Here is a 19,397-nt window from a genome sequence, read left to right as displayed (position 1 = left end):
GTTATTGGGCGGAGGTCGAGGGGCCTTACATTAATTAATATCAAGTTGATATAACAGGATAGTCAAATAAACCTTGGATTTTCCGCACAGCTTGCCTACTTTGTCTGCCTCCCTGTAAACTCCATCACCCCTCTCTAACCTCTGTGTCTTGCCCACCTGCATCTCTCACCCACAGCTGAACTTCCTTAAAACTGACTTGTACTCAGGGTGGGAGAGAGCTTGAAACTGGGGACAGACGGTTGACAGTTATGACACCGAAGGAGCTGAAACAACACACGACTGTGCACACTTCCACAGCACACCAGCTTTTTAGTTTGTTTGCCTGTTGCAGTGCTAATTATATCCCGTCAACAGCCTGTCAGAAATCAAGAATCAGGCAGGTAATAACATTAAAAAGACACTAATGGCATTCATACTGAGCGCGCCGTATCCTGCAAGTATCCATTTGTTCCTGCAGACATGTCGAAGTGAGAGCACACGGCGTCTGGCAGGTTATGAGGAAAGAGTCAGAGGCTAATCAATATGCATATTATTAGTACAGGAATCTGCGACATGATGTATGTTTGTGTAAATTGCAGTGATGGCACTAATGCACAGCAGCCGCACGTCTCCCCATCCCTCCCTCCAGAGCCACTTCGACAAAATGAAGCTCATTATCTCGGCTTGGTTAGCGGAGGAAGAAAGGTCGACTCAATCCTGTTCCTGCTATATGTTGCAGCGGCTGAAAAGCCCATTCCTTTACAAAGCATAAAAAATATATTAGGGAAGAAAACCGCCTGGCCAGAATTGAATGCATACGAATTCATCCAATTAGTTTTGGTTCCTGAGAAGAATTACAACTAGAATGGAGATCATTGTTCTCGGGAAAGATCCATTTTTTATTTGCATGCCAATTACTTGTATTGTTTCTGTAAGTGCATCTTAATGGCCGGGAGTGATTACATTACTCTTCCTCCAATTCAATTGTATGGCAGTTATAGACAGTTAGAGCCAATTGAAACCCAAGTCCATAATAGCCTTCTAACTGTTTAATTGAGGGTAATATGTACATAATAAGCATCTTAAAAGTATTAAAAAGTAGTTACAGTCCAAACTTCTTCATATTGGGTTTGAATTGGGTAAAATAAGTAGGATTCTTTCTTCCATTTTGTCAACAACACATTCAAACTGGGCCCCTCCTCCTGGGCTCTTCGTCACTAGAAGCTCACTCTCACGCCCATCCTGCCGAGCATCACGGTTACCTCTGCGCTAGCATGCTAACCGCCTGTTAGCTTGTCCTACCCAGTTTGAGGCACCTACCTGTCCGATAGAAAGAAGGCCAACTGTGCAACGCTCTTTCGCCATGTCCGCGCGGTCTGAATGGGGCCCAATTGCTAATTTGAACCACTCCCACACTCGGCCTACCTCAGCCGTCATTGGGCGAGAGGCGGAGTACACCCTGGACTGATCGCCAGTCAATCCCTAGGTTGACACATAGAGACAGACAGACTTTCACTCTCACAGCTCGCTCCTATAGGCAATTTAGAGTCACCAGTGAACCTAACGAGCATGTCTTTGGACTGTAGGAGGAAGCCCGAGTACACCGGAGGGAACCCACGCATGCACGAGGAGAACATGCAAACTCCACACAGAAAGGCCCCTATGTCTGAGCTGGGACCTGAAATAGGAACGTTCTAGTTGTGAGGCGACCGCACTAACCAGCGTGCAGCCTCACTATTTCGTCACCTATTGAAATAAGTATTTTTCAAATGCAGAAAATAGTAAATAGCTGCTTTACTCTGATTATCCATGAGCTGCTGTTGTGTGCGAACAGATGCCAATCAAAAGATGGGCCACGCCCACAAAGTCTTGAGAAATGGTCCAAACAACACAATGAGCTGTTTTTAAAGAAGGTTTTCTTAGAATTACGAATGTTTATTCTATCCCAGATTTTTGTGGATGCTTAACGAGACTCTCAGCTTTGATATCTTCTTAAATTTTTCACTAATTCAAACCAAAAAGAGGCTTTGAAGGAACGAGTTGACACCTTGAGAAATAGACGGATTTGCTTTTTTGTTGGAAATTAGATTAGAAGATTGCTACTTCTCTCATATCTGCCTGTTTCAAAGAAGCTGGCAGCTAAAGTCGCTCTCCAAATGTACAAATATCCACTTCCCACTGCCTTTAAAGCTCACATTGTATCCCATTTTTTAAAAAGTGCTAGTTAAGGTTTTATTCCCTTACTCTTCAGCCACAATCGTCACAAACACAATATGTGCTCTATAGGAAATACAGGGCGAGACTTGAAGTGTGGGGACAGAAGTTTGTCTGCAGTGAGAGAAGAACAGTAGGTACTGAGGAAAAACAGAAATTTAATCAGGCGCATGGCTCACCCTGAATCACAGATTAAAATGTTACCCACCCCTGTCTGTGCCTGAGCTCTGCAGAGGGGAACAGGAAGGAAGCGGCATTATTAAATGAAACGGTTGATAGCTCCTCGTCTTTCAGGAGTGCGGTTGCAGAATTTGGAAACAACATAAATTGGTTCTTTAATCTGTTCGTTCAGTTGTTGCTTTCTTTTGTTGGGAAAAAAAAAAAAGACTGTTTTCGGTTCGGTCTCCAAAGCCTGACACACAAATCTAAAATCTCACACACACCAAATGTGATGATCAATGTGATGTTAGCTGACAGTGTCGGGGACAAAGCAGCGCCCTGTGTGTGTGTGTGTAGTGTGATGTCAGTGGTGATCAGCGTATGTCTTGTTTGTCTCTGCGATCAGATAAGATGGATATCCTGCAGTGTGACCCAGATGATTATCTTTGTGTCAGGCGTGACTTATGTATCGTGATGCACGGTTAAAATTGGCTGTGCTAATTGACTCCCTGGCTTGGATTAAATGCTGCAGGGAGGAGACTACAGTTTGAGTACAGTACACTACAGTGAGAGTGTGTGAGTTCCAGGACACAGAGTGCAGTTACAGAAAGCTGTAGGTCATTCGAGGAGAGCATGTCCATTTTAATTTGACTGCAGATATGAACCCACGTCTTCGCCGTCCTTTATTGCACTTCTTTTTTAGGATTATAACATTAATATTTAACCTATTACAACCCCTTTTTTTGGATTATAATCCTATTACGTTTTCTTTATGTATTAAGGTTTTTTGGGAGGCCTTTTAAGCGAGCCCGGGCTGGGTTAGGAATTGTTGCAGAAAAGCGCTTTGAGACATTCCATTGTATGAGCAACACAATTAAACTTGACACATTACATTCCCGTGCAGTTTTTTTTCCTGTGGATTATGTTGGAAAAACACAACTCCAGCCCTTATTATAACTCTGGCGGACCCAAGCAGCACGACCAGCTCATCTCCCTCTCTGCAATTACTTCATACACTAATTTTAGCAGTTTGTCGTATTCACTTGTCTTTTTTTCTTCCCTCTCTTGTCCTTTTATTCCGCATCCTCTCTTCCCTCCTCTTCTCTTTATCCTGGCTCTGTTGTAGCCACAGTGTCCCACGTGGAAGTCCTGTCCTGGTCCACTTCTATAAATACTTTCAGATGATCTTGGCCATCAGTGTCTTCTCCTCCTCCACTTTGTTTTACAGGAAGCTTTTGTTTTTATGTAAGGGTGAGACAAGACCCCTCCGCTTTGTGTTGGAGTCCTGCTCACCCTGTCACCTTCTGCGATAGCAACCTTAGACGGCTACCTTCTTACGAATTCAATAATTGGAAACAAAATATTGATTTTGGAAATTATTTTATTAATTTAAAAATGATCATCTTTCCGTTTTCTGTTTAAATAATATCTGTTACACTCACAGTTACAGGTGCGTCCATTGCTACAGTTAACTCTGTAGCCTTCTGAAAATGAACTAACCTAGCTGTTTTTATTCACATTAAATGAGCTAAGGTAGCTGTTTTACACACATCAACTGAGCTAAGCTAGCTGTTTTTACTCGCATTGAAATGAGCTAACCTAGCTGTTTTTACTCACATTAAAATGAGCTAGGCTAGCTGTTTATACTCACATTAAATGAGCTAAGCTAGCTTTTTTTACTCTTATTAAATGAGCTAACCTAGCTGTTTTTACTCACATTAAAATGAGCTAAGCTAGCTGTTTTTACTCACATTAAAATGAGCTAAGCTAGCTATTTTTACTCACATTAAATGAGCTAAGCTAGCTGTTTTTACTCACATTGAAATTAGCTAACTGAGCTGTTTTTACTCACATTAAAGTTAGCTAACTGAGCTGTTTTTGCTCACATTAAAGTAAGCTAACTGAGCTGTTTTTGCTCACATTAAAGTTAGCTAACTGAGCTTTTTTTGCTCACATTGAAGTTAGCTAACTGAGCTGTTTTTATTCGAATTAAAATGAGCTAAGCTAGCTGTTTGTATTAAAATTATATGAAAACATTTCCACTGATGATGAAGTAAAATAAGTTGAAGTCAAATTTGCCGGACTTCTTTCAGCTGCTTGATATGATTACAGTTAGTCCTCCAGATTGTGTGATTAGAGCCAAATCCCTGGCAATGGTCTGTTCTTTATAACAACGGTATGTTATAGAGAAATAGCAGACCTCGGAATGCTGTGATTAACCAATCAGAGTCAAGTATTTAACACAGCCGTGTAATAATAGATTTGATTCAATATTGTAGGAAACTCGTAGAGTAGATTTCTAAGGCAGTTCTTATTAATTCAGTTTGTTTCTTTGAGACTGCTTGCGTATTCTGTTCTATTTACTCAGTGTACAAATCTTCTTTATTGCTTCTTGGCATTTTAAACCCATTTTATCTCCGTTTATATATTGTGCAAAATATCACAGCTAGAGGGAAAAGTCCAAAATGGAGATTTTCATGTCTAATTGGTTTCAACGCTCCCTACTGTATACTGAAGACCTTTTATTTCTTACAGATGGTTGACTCAACATTTCTGCATAACTCTTAAGGTGCTGACTGTCCTGTGGCCTCGTTTCGCCTTTCCTGGGTCATTTTCAGTTCTCTGCTTGTGTGAATGCGCTGATGTGTCTCGTTCTTGTTCTCATAAATGGGAACAGACGTGTTCAGAGGTTTCTGTAGGGAACACAAAGAACACAACGGTGCTGAGCAAGAAACGTCTACACGGAGCTAGTATGTTCATTTATCTGGTTGTAAAACCATGTAAGGGAACTACTACAGGGCCAACAAAACCAGCCAAACGTGTGACTGGCACAGTCGTATAATTCACTACAAGATTTTCTACAACTATTGGCCATTATCAGGGACTGGCAGTCACTTAATCTGGACTGCTTTACTAACCGCCAATACAATAAAAAAGGACAAAATATGTAGCGCATAACAAATGGCAAATCCCACTACAACCTTTCTGTGGCAAGTTTCATGGAAATGTTTCATTTGTTTTTTTTAGCTGTCTATCCCAATCTGTTGCAAATCCTCCCATGTATTTTAAAGGGACTAGAGATCTAGAACAGACTTTAAGAGGGAACAGCAGCCAAGTTTAGACACACATGGTTAACAGTGTCGCAAATTAACATAACTGAACGCAATGTTATATGGACAATTTGTAAGATGGAAGTAATGTCTGTTCATTTCATCATTTGGGAAATCATCTTAAAGCATCAAGACTTTGCGTACAGTATTATTGCCAACCCCTAAATTAATGAACTCATTTATCAGTGGATAAGTTAGTTAGATTATGTTTGTCTGTATGGATTCAGATTTCTGGATGCCTCTTGTCTTACATTGAACAAATTGAACAATATTTAATTAAAAAATCTATCTTATATCTGTTCAATTTTTTTTTATATATCTTTTGTAGCGTACTCAAAGCTCCTGTGAGGAACTTTCAGTTTGTGTTAATTTTGCCGCCCCCTGTGGACAAAGCTGTACCTCTTATCTCTTTACTGAGTTTGTCCTGTACATGCTTAAGTGGTGGGTTTTTTTAGTCTTTTTATTGAACAATTTCACAATATACAAAATACAAACAGTATATTGTATCTAATCTAGTCCCTAGTATCCACCCATCCCACCCGCCCGCCCGCCCGCTCGCCCACCCACCCACCCACCAGACCGATACCGCTAAATTAAAATCGGTCATTTTACACATTAGGAGGAGAAACACGCAAATAAACAAAAAAAACTAACAAACATACATACAGACACACACACACAGCGACAGAAGTTTATGGGGTTACATTCTCTGCTTCCATTTTTCCTATAAATGTCAAGAAAGGCTCACAGGCTGAACAGACCCTTGGAGAGAGTATCTGATCTTCTCTAGGTTAAGATTAAGAGGTGTTTTTTTAACAAAAAATCTCATCCTGCTTTCTTTAACAGTCATATGTATCACTCACTTTAAATTTTTGCCGTGGAAAATGTAAACAAAGGCAGCATGCAGTTAATCGCTTCGACTGATACCTACCTCCTGCCAGCAGTTTCAGCCATTAAAAATAACTATGTAGAAATATTCAATCTTGTGGCTGATGGTCTTGTTATGCTTTTGTAAGTCATATAGAGCAATCAGAATTAATTAGTCTGTTTCATAACCAGATAAAAACTCATCACAGGAGCTTTAAAAACACTTTATTTTATGTCACATTGTTGTGAGAGCTCAGCAGCATGTTCGTGAGTGGAGCATTTCAGAATGCTCTTTTACGGAAGGGTATTGCTGCCACACCGAAAAAAAACAGGATCAGTATCATGCTCTAACGGGAAACATTTTACTATGTATAATATGATCATTTATTGTTATAACATGAAACTTATCATGTAATAACGTGATACATTATATTGTTATAACATAAAACTTAACATAAAACTCATTGTGGTGTCCCACAGGGGTCACTGTTGGGTCCTACATTGTTTATTCTTTACATTAATGACATATGCAAAGTATCGAACCAACTGAAGCTGGTATTGCTTGATGATACAAATATATTCAACATACAGTATAGCAATTCCTAAGAGGCATAAGAGACAGAAGAAGTGGGTCCCAATTGAAGCTACACCTTCTTTGCAGACTTCCCGTAAGACCAGCACGCATCACATTCACCCTCAAACATAGAAATTCTCTGTTATGGATACACTTTTCATGCACACACCTCCCTATTTTTTTAAACTGCATGAAAATGTAAAAATTATAGTCTCACAGCGCCTTTTATACCCACTCACTCCTCTTTCACCCACCTCTGCCCTGGAGCTTATCCATTCTTACCTGAACTCAGCAAGAAAGCCTCTGAAAATCTGCTAAAGTCGACGTCAAAGGGTCCCAAAGACACAAATTCCTGCAAAGCGTGTTCTACGGAAGCACTTTATGCACTCAAGTTTGACCCCTTGATGACCAATTATCCATTAAGTGCTGATGATAGTGTTGTCGGTTAATCTGTGTTGTGCCACTGACGTATTTTATTGTGAAATAGTGTGGCTAAGGGATTTTAACCTTCACCTGTTCAGAGGGATGAGAGGATTCTCAACGTGGCATCGGTTGTTCAGAGCACCTGAGGTCCTGAAAAATGTCTGTTGACTTACTTGCCGATTAATTCCAGGCTAGGTTATGTATTCTGATGATTTTAAACGATTAAAGTCTAATGGTGTTAAAACCATTTAGGGCATCTTGCTGTTCTTTTGATTAGCCGCTGTGCTGACTTTAAACACCTGCAATTATCTGTGTCCTAGGTATTGAATGTCCACGCAGTTCCAGGAATATGCCCGGAGGGATGCAGGTGGCAGAGCCATTCAGCGACGAGGCCATGCTGTTCACCAAAGAGCTGGTGCTGCAAAGAGAGGTAGGCACTCACGCAGGACATTCTGGCCCTGCTTTTTTTTTTTTTAATCATTTCTAAGTGTTTCAGCGCTGAGATTTGGAAAGTCTCGTTGTTGTGCTGTTTTGGCTTCTACATGCTGGATTTTCTTTTCACACTCGCAGTCCAAGTTAATTCTGCTTGGAGCACAAGATCATGTTTGTTTAGAGGAGTGGGAAGAATGTCTATTATACTTTCAGCAACAGTTACTGATGAGCACAGAAGCTGCTTTGGCTTGTTGTCTTTCCAACATGCATTCTGGCGTTGTGTTTGTGGGATTGCCACATTCTTAAGATCCAAGACTGTTGTATTTGAGCAACACATACTAAAACTTATATAATATTTACACTAATGATTATGAGTATACAATAGTAAATACTTTATTTAAGAGAAAAAAGTTGGAGAAAAATAAGGACACATGCTTCTGAGTATCCTCACATTGGATCTGTGCATATAATACACCTTAAATATCAGCAAAAGACTTTTCTGCCTTTCTGATCCACTATGGGCAAAAAAAAAAGACGAGTTGTCACCACTTTTGTCTGTGCTAGGCTATAGTGATGGTTTATACATGCACACCTCTTCTCAGAGCTTACATGTTCTGGACACTATCATGGGGGCATTGAGGTTCATCACGAATTTTAAAGCCCTCACTCATCACTGTTCGCTGTACGCGCGTGTTGGATGGTCTGCCTTGTCCACACGTAAACTAAAACCCAGCGTATTCTTATCTAAAAGTCTATTTGAGGTATGCTTCCCTCGTAACTTCTAACCTATATCAGACAGAGCGCGGGAGCTTTCAATCTTCGGTCCCAGGACCTTTTCTTGCGGTCTGTCCCAAAGGACAGAACTCAACTAGGGAAAAAGCCCATTAAGTTTGCCGCTCCCTACTCTTGTAATGAATCACAGAGACCTGGAACTTCAGGACCTTGGATGCATTTAAAGGAGCAGTTTGCCCCAGTGTCGGTCAAAACTGGTGTTCTCTGTAATCGATAGAAGCAATAATATTTGAAATTGGCGCCATAGCTGTGGAGAAAGTTGTGAAACAGCTTGTGGTTTCACCCATTCTACATTCCTACAACACCCAGCGTGCATTGCGCCCCTCCCTCTGCAAGGAACGTCCCAGCGAGAGACGCTGGAGTGAAATACTACTTTCACTTCAGGCAATGGCTCAGAGCTATCTATACTTCTAGATCGGCTAAAAAATCTGCAGTCTACATTTCAAACCTGACTATTTTGAAGGAGACATGACATTGGAGGCGGGCGTCCTAGATTGAGGAAGTGTAGTTTAGCGAGCTCCCTGGCCTCCACTAAATGACGCATTTAATGCAGTCTGGCGGAGGTTTTCCAGGGCCCATTGGAGAAGCGGATAGCGTCCTCCACAGGCACAGAGCAAAAATGTTATATTTTTCGTACCATAATGGCATTAGCTCCCCATAACAGCTTGATAGGACAGAGGTTCAAAATCAGTGAACTGGCCCTTTAAGGTGATCTTGAATAACTTAGAGGCAGGCACATCTGGCTGTAGATGTTCTGCTTGATATGATTGTTGTCGTCTTAGACAAAGATTGGCTGGTTTCACTTGTTACTTCATGTCTTATAGTATTATAGTCATCCATCTGGTATTGTTATTCTATTATTATTATAGTGTCTAGTATTATCATTGTGTTTGTTTGTTTGTCAGAAACCTTGTTAATGTGCTGCTGCCCGTCTTGGCCAAAACACTCTTGACAAAGGTTTTTAATCTCAAGAGCTTTTTTTGTCCTGGTTAAATAAAGGTTAAAACAAACAAAGAAATAAAAAAAGAACTCAAGACAAGATTGATTTTGCTGTTCAGAGATGTTAATGGTGGACAAAGTAGTCCAGATGCACTCATTTCCGCCAGAGGAATCATCTCCAAACACAAATTCACTTTTCTCTCTTGACATTTGACAATTTGTCTCTCTCTAACGTCAAACATTAAACCAAATATGCGTCTGTTAAATCACTGAGATAGTTCGCATAAACATTGGGCCACTAACTTTAATAAGCTGATTAAACTGTTTACTCCCACAAGAGCTTAATGACATCATTTAAAGCACTGTACTCGTACCTTGAGAGCTGTGAAATCTCAACTAAAATCCAAATAAAAGCGGCCACAATCAGGTAGACTAGCCCCAAAACACACACACACACACACACCATCCTCCCCCGCTTACTCCCAGTTTATGGAAAGCTCACCTGATAGTGGATCAGTGCTCCTGGGCTTTAGAAAACCTCCATCCACTGTGTGCCTGTTCATTCACATGCTAATAGGTTTTTATAAGAAGCAGTGAACGGACCAAAGCCATGATGGAACCAGCTATAATCCCGCCACCACTTATCCAGGCCTCACGCTCCCTCCCTTATTGCTCTCTTTTACTCCCCCTCTTCATTCCTATCTCCGCTTTAAAGGGCTTTTTTTTCTGCGTAGGGCGGCTGACTCCTCTGTCCTCTGGTGTTTAATTGTCATGGAAATTTAGCTTTGGCCGGCGTCGGAGGTGGACGAGTGCTGGAGTGTGTGTGCGGCGAGGCAGCGGCATAGGTTGGATCAAGAGCGCCTCGGCGTGTGAAATAATTGATGCACTCAGAGGGGCTTTTGATTGACAGGGATGCAGACCTCCTCCTATGAGGCAGAGCAGACGTTCTCGAGCAAGTGCATGATTTTTTATTATTGGAACAGATGCATAATTAATCCAATTTATAAGGCTTGCCACACTTCTTCTTTATATATGCACAGATTAAATCAAACATGCGTATAGCCTCTCCTTCCGCACACTTTTTCCTCACACATTTTCTCCCTTGCCGGTCATCGTCGGTGTCAGCAAGTTTTCTCACAGGTAGGTGGGAGTTAGCAGGCAGGACCGAGCCTCATAATGAGTCCTGAGCCCAGTGCGGGGGTTGCCTGGCTGCCTGCACTGACCTGCTGTTATGGGCTAATATGAACACAAACACACGCACTCCTCAAACGATCACGTAGAAGTGGATAACAACGCACAATAGCCGTCGCTTTAAGAAAACAGACAATCGAGGCGGAATCATTATCCAGAAGAAAGTTACTGCTTGAAAATCTCACTTAAAGTCAGTTTAAGTGTCATCCTTCTGGTTCACCGGCTTTGTTAAGACGTCCGCTAAGCAAATTGGAGCACAGAGAGGAGGAGGGGGGGAAAAGCGCCTCAGAAACAAACACGCAATCTATCTGGAACAGAGTCAAAAGGGTCAAAAGACAGTGTAACGTTACACAACGGCTGACACCGAAGCAGGATCGGGGTTGCATGAGAGAAAGCCGGGCTAAGAGGTGAGAGGAAGCATTAACGAGAGAGTTAGCAGCAGCAGCAGCAGAATAAAAGACACGATGAAGGACGGAGAGGAAAGAACCTCTTGGTGCTAGGGACGCGCGATATTATCGGCACGTTATCGGTATCTGCAGATAATGGCTTTAAAATGACGCATCGGCAGATATGTCATTTTTCTGCCTTAATGCCCGATGATTCCCTAAAAAAGCTCAACGTAAAGCTACGACATTAACTCGGTGCGAGTGTGCGCGCGCACTTCCTGCGCAAAGTTCTCAACAATATACAAATAAAGACTAAAAAGTCACAGGAACTCGGGCCAATGAATAGAAGTTAAACAACTTTTAACTAGCTAACAGTTAGCTCACATTCTCGTCTTTTTACCGGACTTAACAACATCAAACACGCCGAAAATACATACATAACACGGCGAGAGTCACATAAACATCAGTGTAAAACTAACTTCCATATTCATGGACGCACACACGATAAAAAGAGTCCGTCTGCGATCACTGATGTCTCCGTAGTAGGTGCAGTAAACAAGTCCGGGCATGTCTCCCTCACTGTCATGTTTCGGGGAATGCTGCATTCAGGTGCGCTCAGAAACGTGAGCGATCAGACACGTGACCTTTTGTACAAGCCTGAAGAAGGGTGCAGGATGTCTGCGTTATGGCAGTTTTTGGCCACTACAATAGGAGTCGGCATGATATCAATTCCACTACAGGGGAGACTTGATGTTCTCTGCAATCAGGTGGAAAAGAACATGTGACGAATATATCGAGGGTTGGAAAATCGGCAAAAAATCCAACATCGTGCATCCCTACTCTGTGCCCTTGAATCCAGCTTTTCTCCATCCTCTCCTGCCCCTGTGCGAGTGTGTCAGAAACAGGTTGTTAAGGTGCGTCGCCCTCGCACGTAAACACGTATCATCTGATTTCATTAGCATAATTTGCTGCCGTTGATGCCACCTGTGAATAGCATCTGATTGCGGGAGCTTTTCAGAAGATGGCCTCATGTGAATGACGTTTGATTTTGGGTTTTGGCGGCGTATTTATCTGCATTCAGAAAACATTTTTTGAGTTTGTCGGGTTTGTCCCTACTCTGTAATTAGCTTGTTTCTCCTTTTGATAAAGAGTTTGGGTGCAGGCATTGGAACACTTTTCTGTGTTTCTGCATACGCGCCGCTGTTTGGGTCTTTGACTAACAGCGCTTTCTCTCTCTTATGTCCTTGTTTACACTCCTTTGTGCCTCAGCGTCCCCTCCCGCTTCGTCTTCGGTGTCCAGTTATTTCATCTCCGACTGACATTTCCTCTCTCCCTCCTCGCCTGCCATTTCTCCCGATCCCCTCCTCTCTCCCTCCAAACTGACACACAGACGCGTCTTAATTTCTCCTGATGCGCATGCACATAATTAATGTAGCATCCAGCGAGGGGAGAGGCCCTGCTTTCTGTCTCCTCTATTCATAACCCCCCTCCACACCCACACCAACTCGCCAACCCCTCATTCTCTCCGTCTCCTGATTCGCTGCAGCTTCCTTCCACTTCCCTCTTTTGTGTTTATCTCCTCTGTCTCCCTTTATCCCTCTCTCTCCCCGCTCTCTCTGTGTGTAGTGTTAATCTCTGACAGACACTGCTCCTGTTCCCAGCGTGGCACCCGAACGGCAGCACAGAAATTCGCACAGAAACACATCGGTAAACACCACTCCCCAGACATTTCCCCCCTTTTTTTCCTCCTTTTTTGATGTCTACCATTTAATTTCTCTCACCTCCCACCTTCCATTGACAAAAAAAAACCCACCTCCATTGAGAGCTTCAGTCACCGATTCTTCTTTATGCTTTTGGGTGGCAACTTCAGACGCTCCTGGAGGGAGGAGGACGGAGGAATTTACCCGCATTGACGTGTTTATCTAGGATGAGTCAGCTTGAGGCGCATCATTAGTGGTGTTGGTTAATAAAAGGCACAAGTCATAACGTAAGATTTAAACTATTCCAAAAGCCTCGTTAAGATGTGTATGTTTAGCGAGCGTCACTCAGAACAGATGCTGCGCCGCCTACGACATGCGTCAAAGTCTTCAAAGTTAGTTATTTTAAACCTCTCCTTAAAGAATAGCTGAGGGTGGAACAATGTCTTGTTTATAAGTAGAATTTCTGCTTCTGTTTGTGATGTTTTAGCTTCCAGAAAATAGTGCCAACCCGCTCTGAAACATCATATCGATCTGGAACAGAATACACCCGCCTGATTGGAAGCGCTTCCCTATACATTTCCAGTTGTATAACTGATCAGCAGGCGAGCGAGAGGAAGCAGGGATAAGGAGGAAGCGGAGATGGAGTGTTTGATTGAGCAGGGACGAGAGCAGGCTAAGTGGCCTGTAATATGCGGTGTGCTGATCCACCTACGTATGCTGTCAGTCCTATTGACCCCATTCAGTCTGGGTGGTCTCTCATGTATCGCGCTGCCCTCGCTGCCTACTCACTAACAACTTCTCTCTCATGCACAGATGCTTTATTTGTTAGCATGTAAGAACAATGATGCACACGAGGAAGGGGTATTCTCTATAAGGCAAGTGCAAAAATATGAGTGTCATTATCGCAGTGTTGTCCCAAATAAGTCTTAAGTCTCGAGTCCTTAGTTAAGGCAAGTCCAGTCCTAAGTCAAGTCACTATTTTTCCACCCAAGATACAGCACTCTTACATGTAGTACCCGGTCTTTTTAAAGAGTAAAGACAAGGTATTAGTAGCCTGTTTAATAATGATATTATTGGCCAAATTATATAACCTGTTCAAAAAGTCTGACAATGATTGTATCTGTATTATCTTAGCACAGACGCAGCCATGATGATAGTCTGGTCTGAGACTGTATTGAGTAGTAACGAGTACGACTGATGAGGCTTCTCTTTGGGGGCTTGGATGTTGCGTGTTGCCATAGCGAGGAGTTTGACTGACAGCCAGTCATCCAATCATGACAATCGCATACCGGGGAGCTTTTTGAGTCGTCCAATCATGATTCCCAGTTTGCGCTGCATACATACTTGATAGTTAGACAGAAACTTGACAACATTGAATTTTATCATTTTATTTCTAACAGCTAACATTCAAACTTATGAAGTCATCCGAGTCATCATGTTGCAAGTCAAGTCTCAAGTCATTAACTTGCAAGTCCAAGTCGAGTCATGTGACTGACTGACGGTACTTTCAGAGCCGTAGAGAGAGAGGGTCGCGACATCGCAATGGTGGATCATGAAGCATATTGGACCTCCACTGACGCGACTCTCTTTCTATATGGCTCTGGGCACTTTGCTCGGAGAGTAGGCGGGGCTGCTCCTCTGCTGCTCGTCCACTGTCCTCACCTACGTCCGCAGTGCGCACCTGCTTTCACCTGTTTTGACCTAGTCTTTTTTGTAAAGTCGCAAGTCATCAGCTCGAGTCGACTCCAGTCCAAGTCACCATGACTCGAGTCCACATCTCTGCATATCGTTCCAAATCTGCTTGTAGCAATATTTTCAGCTGCGATGGCCGAGCGATTATTTTAAACTTTGATTGACAGTTTGGAGTGTGTCATCCTTTGAAACCATAATTACGAGACTTATTGAAGAATTCCAGCTGTAGTTGAGCAAAAATAAGATTGCAAAGAGGAAAAATGTTAATTGCAGCAATCAAGCAAAAAACAAAACAAGATTAGCATTTTAGCATAATTGCCAAACACACATAGACACACACACTTACCTCCGTTTCCAGGCAGGGTGTCATTTTTCAGTGTCATGTGGAGTGCATGTTGTTCTCCTGCGCATGCTTTCCCAAACCCAGCCTCGACTAGATGAAATGGGTCCCCTGCACCCACCTTGTGACATGAACACTGTGTGCACCAGGCTCCCAAAAGGTGGGGGGGGGGGTTTGGCACAGGCTCCCTTTTTTCGACCTGCAGGAGGTTGTGTTGTGGAGCGCTGATGAGTCACTGTGCCGGCGCAGCGCCACAGATGCACCCGCTCTCCTCTTTAATAACTGTTCTTGGTGAGCGTTTTAATTAAATGCTAACACATTCAACACCTTTGAAATATCAAGAGGATTGTGCTTTCTATTCTCTGCGTGCTAATTCATTGTATCTCTACCAAAAGTATAAACGGGCACTCTGTGGCAATTGGATAATTGAAGTGTTTTCTAGTCTTCTCTTCCATCTGTCTGCGTGCACATCTGCGGTCAGCGCGACTCCGATTGATTCATTTAACATTCTTCACACACACATAGGGGCACGCAGAATGCATCCTTCATGCATTCGAGCCTCTTTTCTACGTCTTATTTTGCCTTTCAGCGCCGCAGGACAGCATCGGATTTCTCCACAGCTTCCATGCTCTCACATTGATTTCCGATCACGCTTGAATTATTTTGGCGTGAGGCCGATTACACAAGTACTGCATCTCGCAGTGTTTGACCACATCTCTTCCTCTCTCACACACACACACTCGCCTCCCGTCCCGTTGTCCGTATCGGCCCGTTTTGTCGACACGCATTTGTGCATCTTTTTGCTTTTTGCATCTATTATGGACTTGTTTTCCTTTCGCATACTTTGTACTTATGCAGAATGTGAGAGCATGTGAGAGAGCGAGGGACAGAGAGAGGGAACGAGTACACATAATGAATAATGCATGGTGTGGTTTCCTGGTCAGCCAGACAGACAGACGGTGGGGACGGTGAACTGCCCCTCGGGTCCCTTTTCCCCACCACATACTGTAGTTAAACAAACCACGAGTGCAGAAGGCGGCCCCATATCTGGATTACTGCTGCTTTATAGCCACAGACAGGATCTGTCCCAATCCATTCATAACTCTGCCGCCAGCTGAACCGCACGACCGATACCAGAATATTAATATACTTTACCATTATATGGGAGCTTGTTCTTCTGATGCTGCTACCAAAAGTTCCAAGTATGTTTTTTCTATTTTTTTTGTGCTATTCTTGCCTTTATTGATTGGACAGCTGAAGAGAGACAGGAAATACTGAGAGATGAGTGTCAAAAGGCCGAGGGTGGTAGTCAAACCTGTGGCCGCTGTAGCCTCTATATATGCGGCGCCTGCTCTACCCACTGAGCTGAACCAGTGCCCCGGGACTTGTAATGATTTTAATAGAACAACAACACTTATATAAATCCCAAATGGCAGATAAAGTTATTAGAATTGTAAATCATGCTGTCTATTTACACCCTAAACACACACTCACAGTTAAATGCCAGCTCTTTAAGTTAATTGATTCAAAGTTTCAGGCAAGCAGAAAGGCCAAAAATTAGCAGGTTCTAGCTTCTTTAAAGAGGCGGTATTATGCTGTTTCATCTTCAAAGACATATAAATAATGTTACAATGTTGGATGTCCAGACTAAACGTGGGTGAAGTTTCAAATCTGTAGGTAAAAGTATGTTGGAATAATCCCCTGCTAAAAAAGGCTACTGTGAACGTTTGCTTTCAGACAGACTTCTCCAGACGCTTCACTTTGTGATGTCACAAAGTGGAGGAACTCTATATTTGGGCATCTGCCCGTGACACAGCAGAACTTCCTGCCCCTGGCACAGCTCAAGACACGCCCATTTTGTTTTCATTTGTTTCTTTAGCTATGAAGGAAACTGAGTTCTGCCCCTCGGCAGGCTTCTTAGAGCTGGCCAATCAGAAGAAATCTGGCTTGTAAGGGCGGGGTTTCTTAAAGGGACAGAGCTGACCGAGTCGTTTCAGGCTGAGGTTTTTTATACTGTAAATTATACAAAGCTACTACACAGGTATAACAGATTGAAATATGAAGCTTAAAATTAGCATGATACCTCCCCTTTAATGAAAGTATTTTCTGCTTTCTTTGTTATTTGATGGTAAATAAAGAGGGTTTGGTTATGGTTGATGTGTCTCCCTTGCTAATTAGCTAACCATGCTAGTTTGCAATTTAAGCACAGATTACATTTGTAATTTAAAGTTTGACCTTGAAACCAACCTTGTGAGCACGCTGCCATTAGTATTTGTTCCTTAAAGTACAGGCCATGGAGTCATACATTACTTTCACCAGTATTGCCATATACGGAGTTCAGCTTATGGTTTCCCATCGTTGAGTGTATCAGTGTCACAGTTTGGCTCCTCTGTTCCTTGAAAAATCCTGAATTACAGCCTGAAGGTGAACACAACGACCCACATAAACGCGTTCGCACCATCGCGGTGACGGAGAGATGGATGTGTCTGAATAGAGATGGAGCGATGAGAGGACGGGTGAAACCTGCTCACCGCTTTATCGCCCCAAACGGTTTACGAGGGCGACCTTGTGCTCGACGTGTGTGTTTGTGTGTGTGTGTGTGATTGCATTGCAACTTTGCCATCCACCGTGATAAGCGTACCCTGGAAACAGTGCAGAGACAGAGGCACACACTGTGCTCGGGGACCAGCTGAATCCTCTTAGCCTTTTCCTCTACGTGAAGGGCACTGCAGTACTCTTCCACATCAATGAGGGCAGCAGTATAATGCTCTCTTGCACTTTTACTGTACCGTCTCGCAGTATATATGTCACTGCATTCATGCTGGGTTTTAAATCTTTCTTTGGAAAAAGTTCCAAAGATTTCAGCTGCTTTTTTTGCTTCATTTTAAGGCTAGAACCGGCTGTTCGAGTTCGTGCACAAGGAAGGTAAAGGGTGCGGGACATCTGCGTGTGCTCGCGTTCCTCGACAAACACTTAAATTATCGTTGAACCTGAGGCGAGAGGACCGACTATTTTTCAAAAGCAGGAAAAGGAGACAAATGTTTCTGTTGTCTCTCTTCTGTTTGCCTTTCCCCCGGTTGTACTCCGCTCCCTCTCAGTCAAAAAGCAAAATAGCCAAACTACATATTGAATTTTCGTCTCTGTCTGAGAATACTGGAGGCAGCCAGCCAGATAGCCAGTGGCTGTGTCAGTAGACACGTCATTACCTGTGTTATTATTTGGATGCTTCTTCTTCTTCTTTTGGCTCATTTTTCTCTACCACTCTGTTCCTCTAATAAAGAACAGTTTGTTTCAGTTTCTCACTCTCTTTCATCTCCCAGCCTGCGATTGTGAGGAGAAAGTGATTCCAATAATTAACGTTAAATTGAGAGTTGGGATTTACTGTGGAATATTGATTGTTATTGAATGAAAGCAATCTAGTAGGAGGCACTCGATAGCTCAATTTCCCCCTGCTGTTGTATAAAGGCTCCTGTTTGCTGCTTAAAAGGCTACTTCATCTCCTTGTGTTTGATTTAATTTGCTAACATGAGACGATTGTCATGTTTTAACTAGAGGAGAATGATGGAAACGGCCTTAACTTTGACTCCGCTTTAGTTTCTCTTCTTGCTAATCCTCCATCGGTCAGCTGATTCTTCATCTCTTCCTGCCCCGTGAGGCAGCTTTTTTATTGCTTATTTCCCGTTATTGTTGTCTTGCATCACCATTCTTCTCAATTCACTGGCATTTTATGTTCCTCGCTAAATTAATGTTAGCATTTGGACACACACTTCCATTTTTGGTGTCATGGTTGTCTTTCTTCACCCCTACTTAAACACCCTTTTGATTTTGTGTACTTTTCCTTAACCCCCTTTAGTCTGCCCAACAAAGAAGCTACTAGCTACACACACACTATAACACATACTGAAATACCTCTAATGATTTGCTTTCTGTGCTTCTGGCTATGATATGGGTGGGACAAAATATCGATACGGCGATATATCCTCAACTTCCTGACTTGTGCAATAAAATTAGCGTTCGGCTGGCACCAAATATCGATATTTTAAATTACAAATATAGAAGTCGCTACTTCATGAATGAATTAAAACATGAATGAGGTGAACGTGAACAGAAAAGAATTGGCAGAAAGAAAGTTAAAGGAGCAGTTCGCCCCTGGAAAAAGCCGTCAGTCAAAGCTGATGTTCTCGATAATCCATAGAAGCAATAATATTTGAAATTGGCGCCATAGCTGTGGAGAAAGTTGTACAAGCAGCTCGTGGTTTCGCCCATTCTACATTCCTACAACACCCAGCGTGCATTGCGCCCCTCTCTCTGAAAGGAACGGCCCAGCAAGAGACGCTGGAGTTTAATACTACCATTTTCCAGTCAAGGACTTTGATCACTCCCCATAATAGCATGATAGGACTGAGGTTGAAAATCGTCGAACTGGCCCTTTAATCAGATATCGTAATGTATCATTATATGATTGTCCTGCAATATATCAATTATCGCAGAATCACTGTATCATGATATTATCGTTATCGTGAGTTACCCTGCGATTCCTACCCCTGGCGTGAGGTTTGCATCAAGCAGAATTAATCCTCTTCAAATGAATCAGCAGCA

At 42.7% G+C, this 19,397-nt stretch overlaps 1 protein-coding gene across 1 annotated transcript in view; it reads left to right on the top strand.

Annotated features, from left to right (window-relative positions):
- Positions 1 to 19,397, top strand: part of snd1 (staphylococcal nuclease and tudor domain containing 1) — a 209,714-nt gene that overhangs the window by 65,436 nt on the left and 124,881 nt on the right. Inside the window, exon 16 of the mRNA XM_069671242.1 lies at positions 7,647 to 7,756. Coding sequence (XP_069527343.1) covers positions 7,647 to 7,756 — 110 coding nt within the window. The remainder of the gene's footprint in view (positions 1 to 7,646; positions 7,757 to 19,397) is intronic.

This window comes from Semicossyphus pulcher, unplaced genomic scaffold (assembly GCF_022749685.1).
Source record: "Semicossyphus pulcher isolate SPU_LCO1_2020_fin unplaced genomic scaffold, fSemPul1.0.p SCAF_20, whole genome shotgun sequence".
NCBI lineage: Eukaryota > Metazoa > Chordata > Actinopteri > Labriformes > Labridae > Semicossyphus > Semicossyphus pulcher.
The sequence above is the reverse complement of the archived record's forward strand: the minus strand, read 5'-3'. Positions and strand labels throughout refer to the sequence as shown.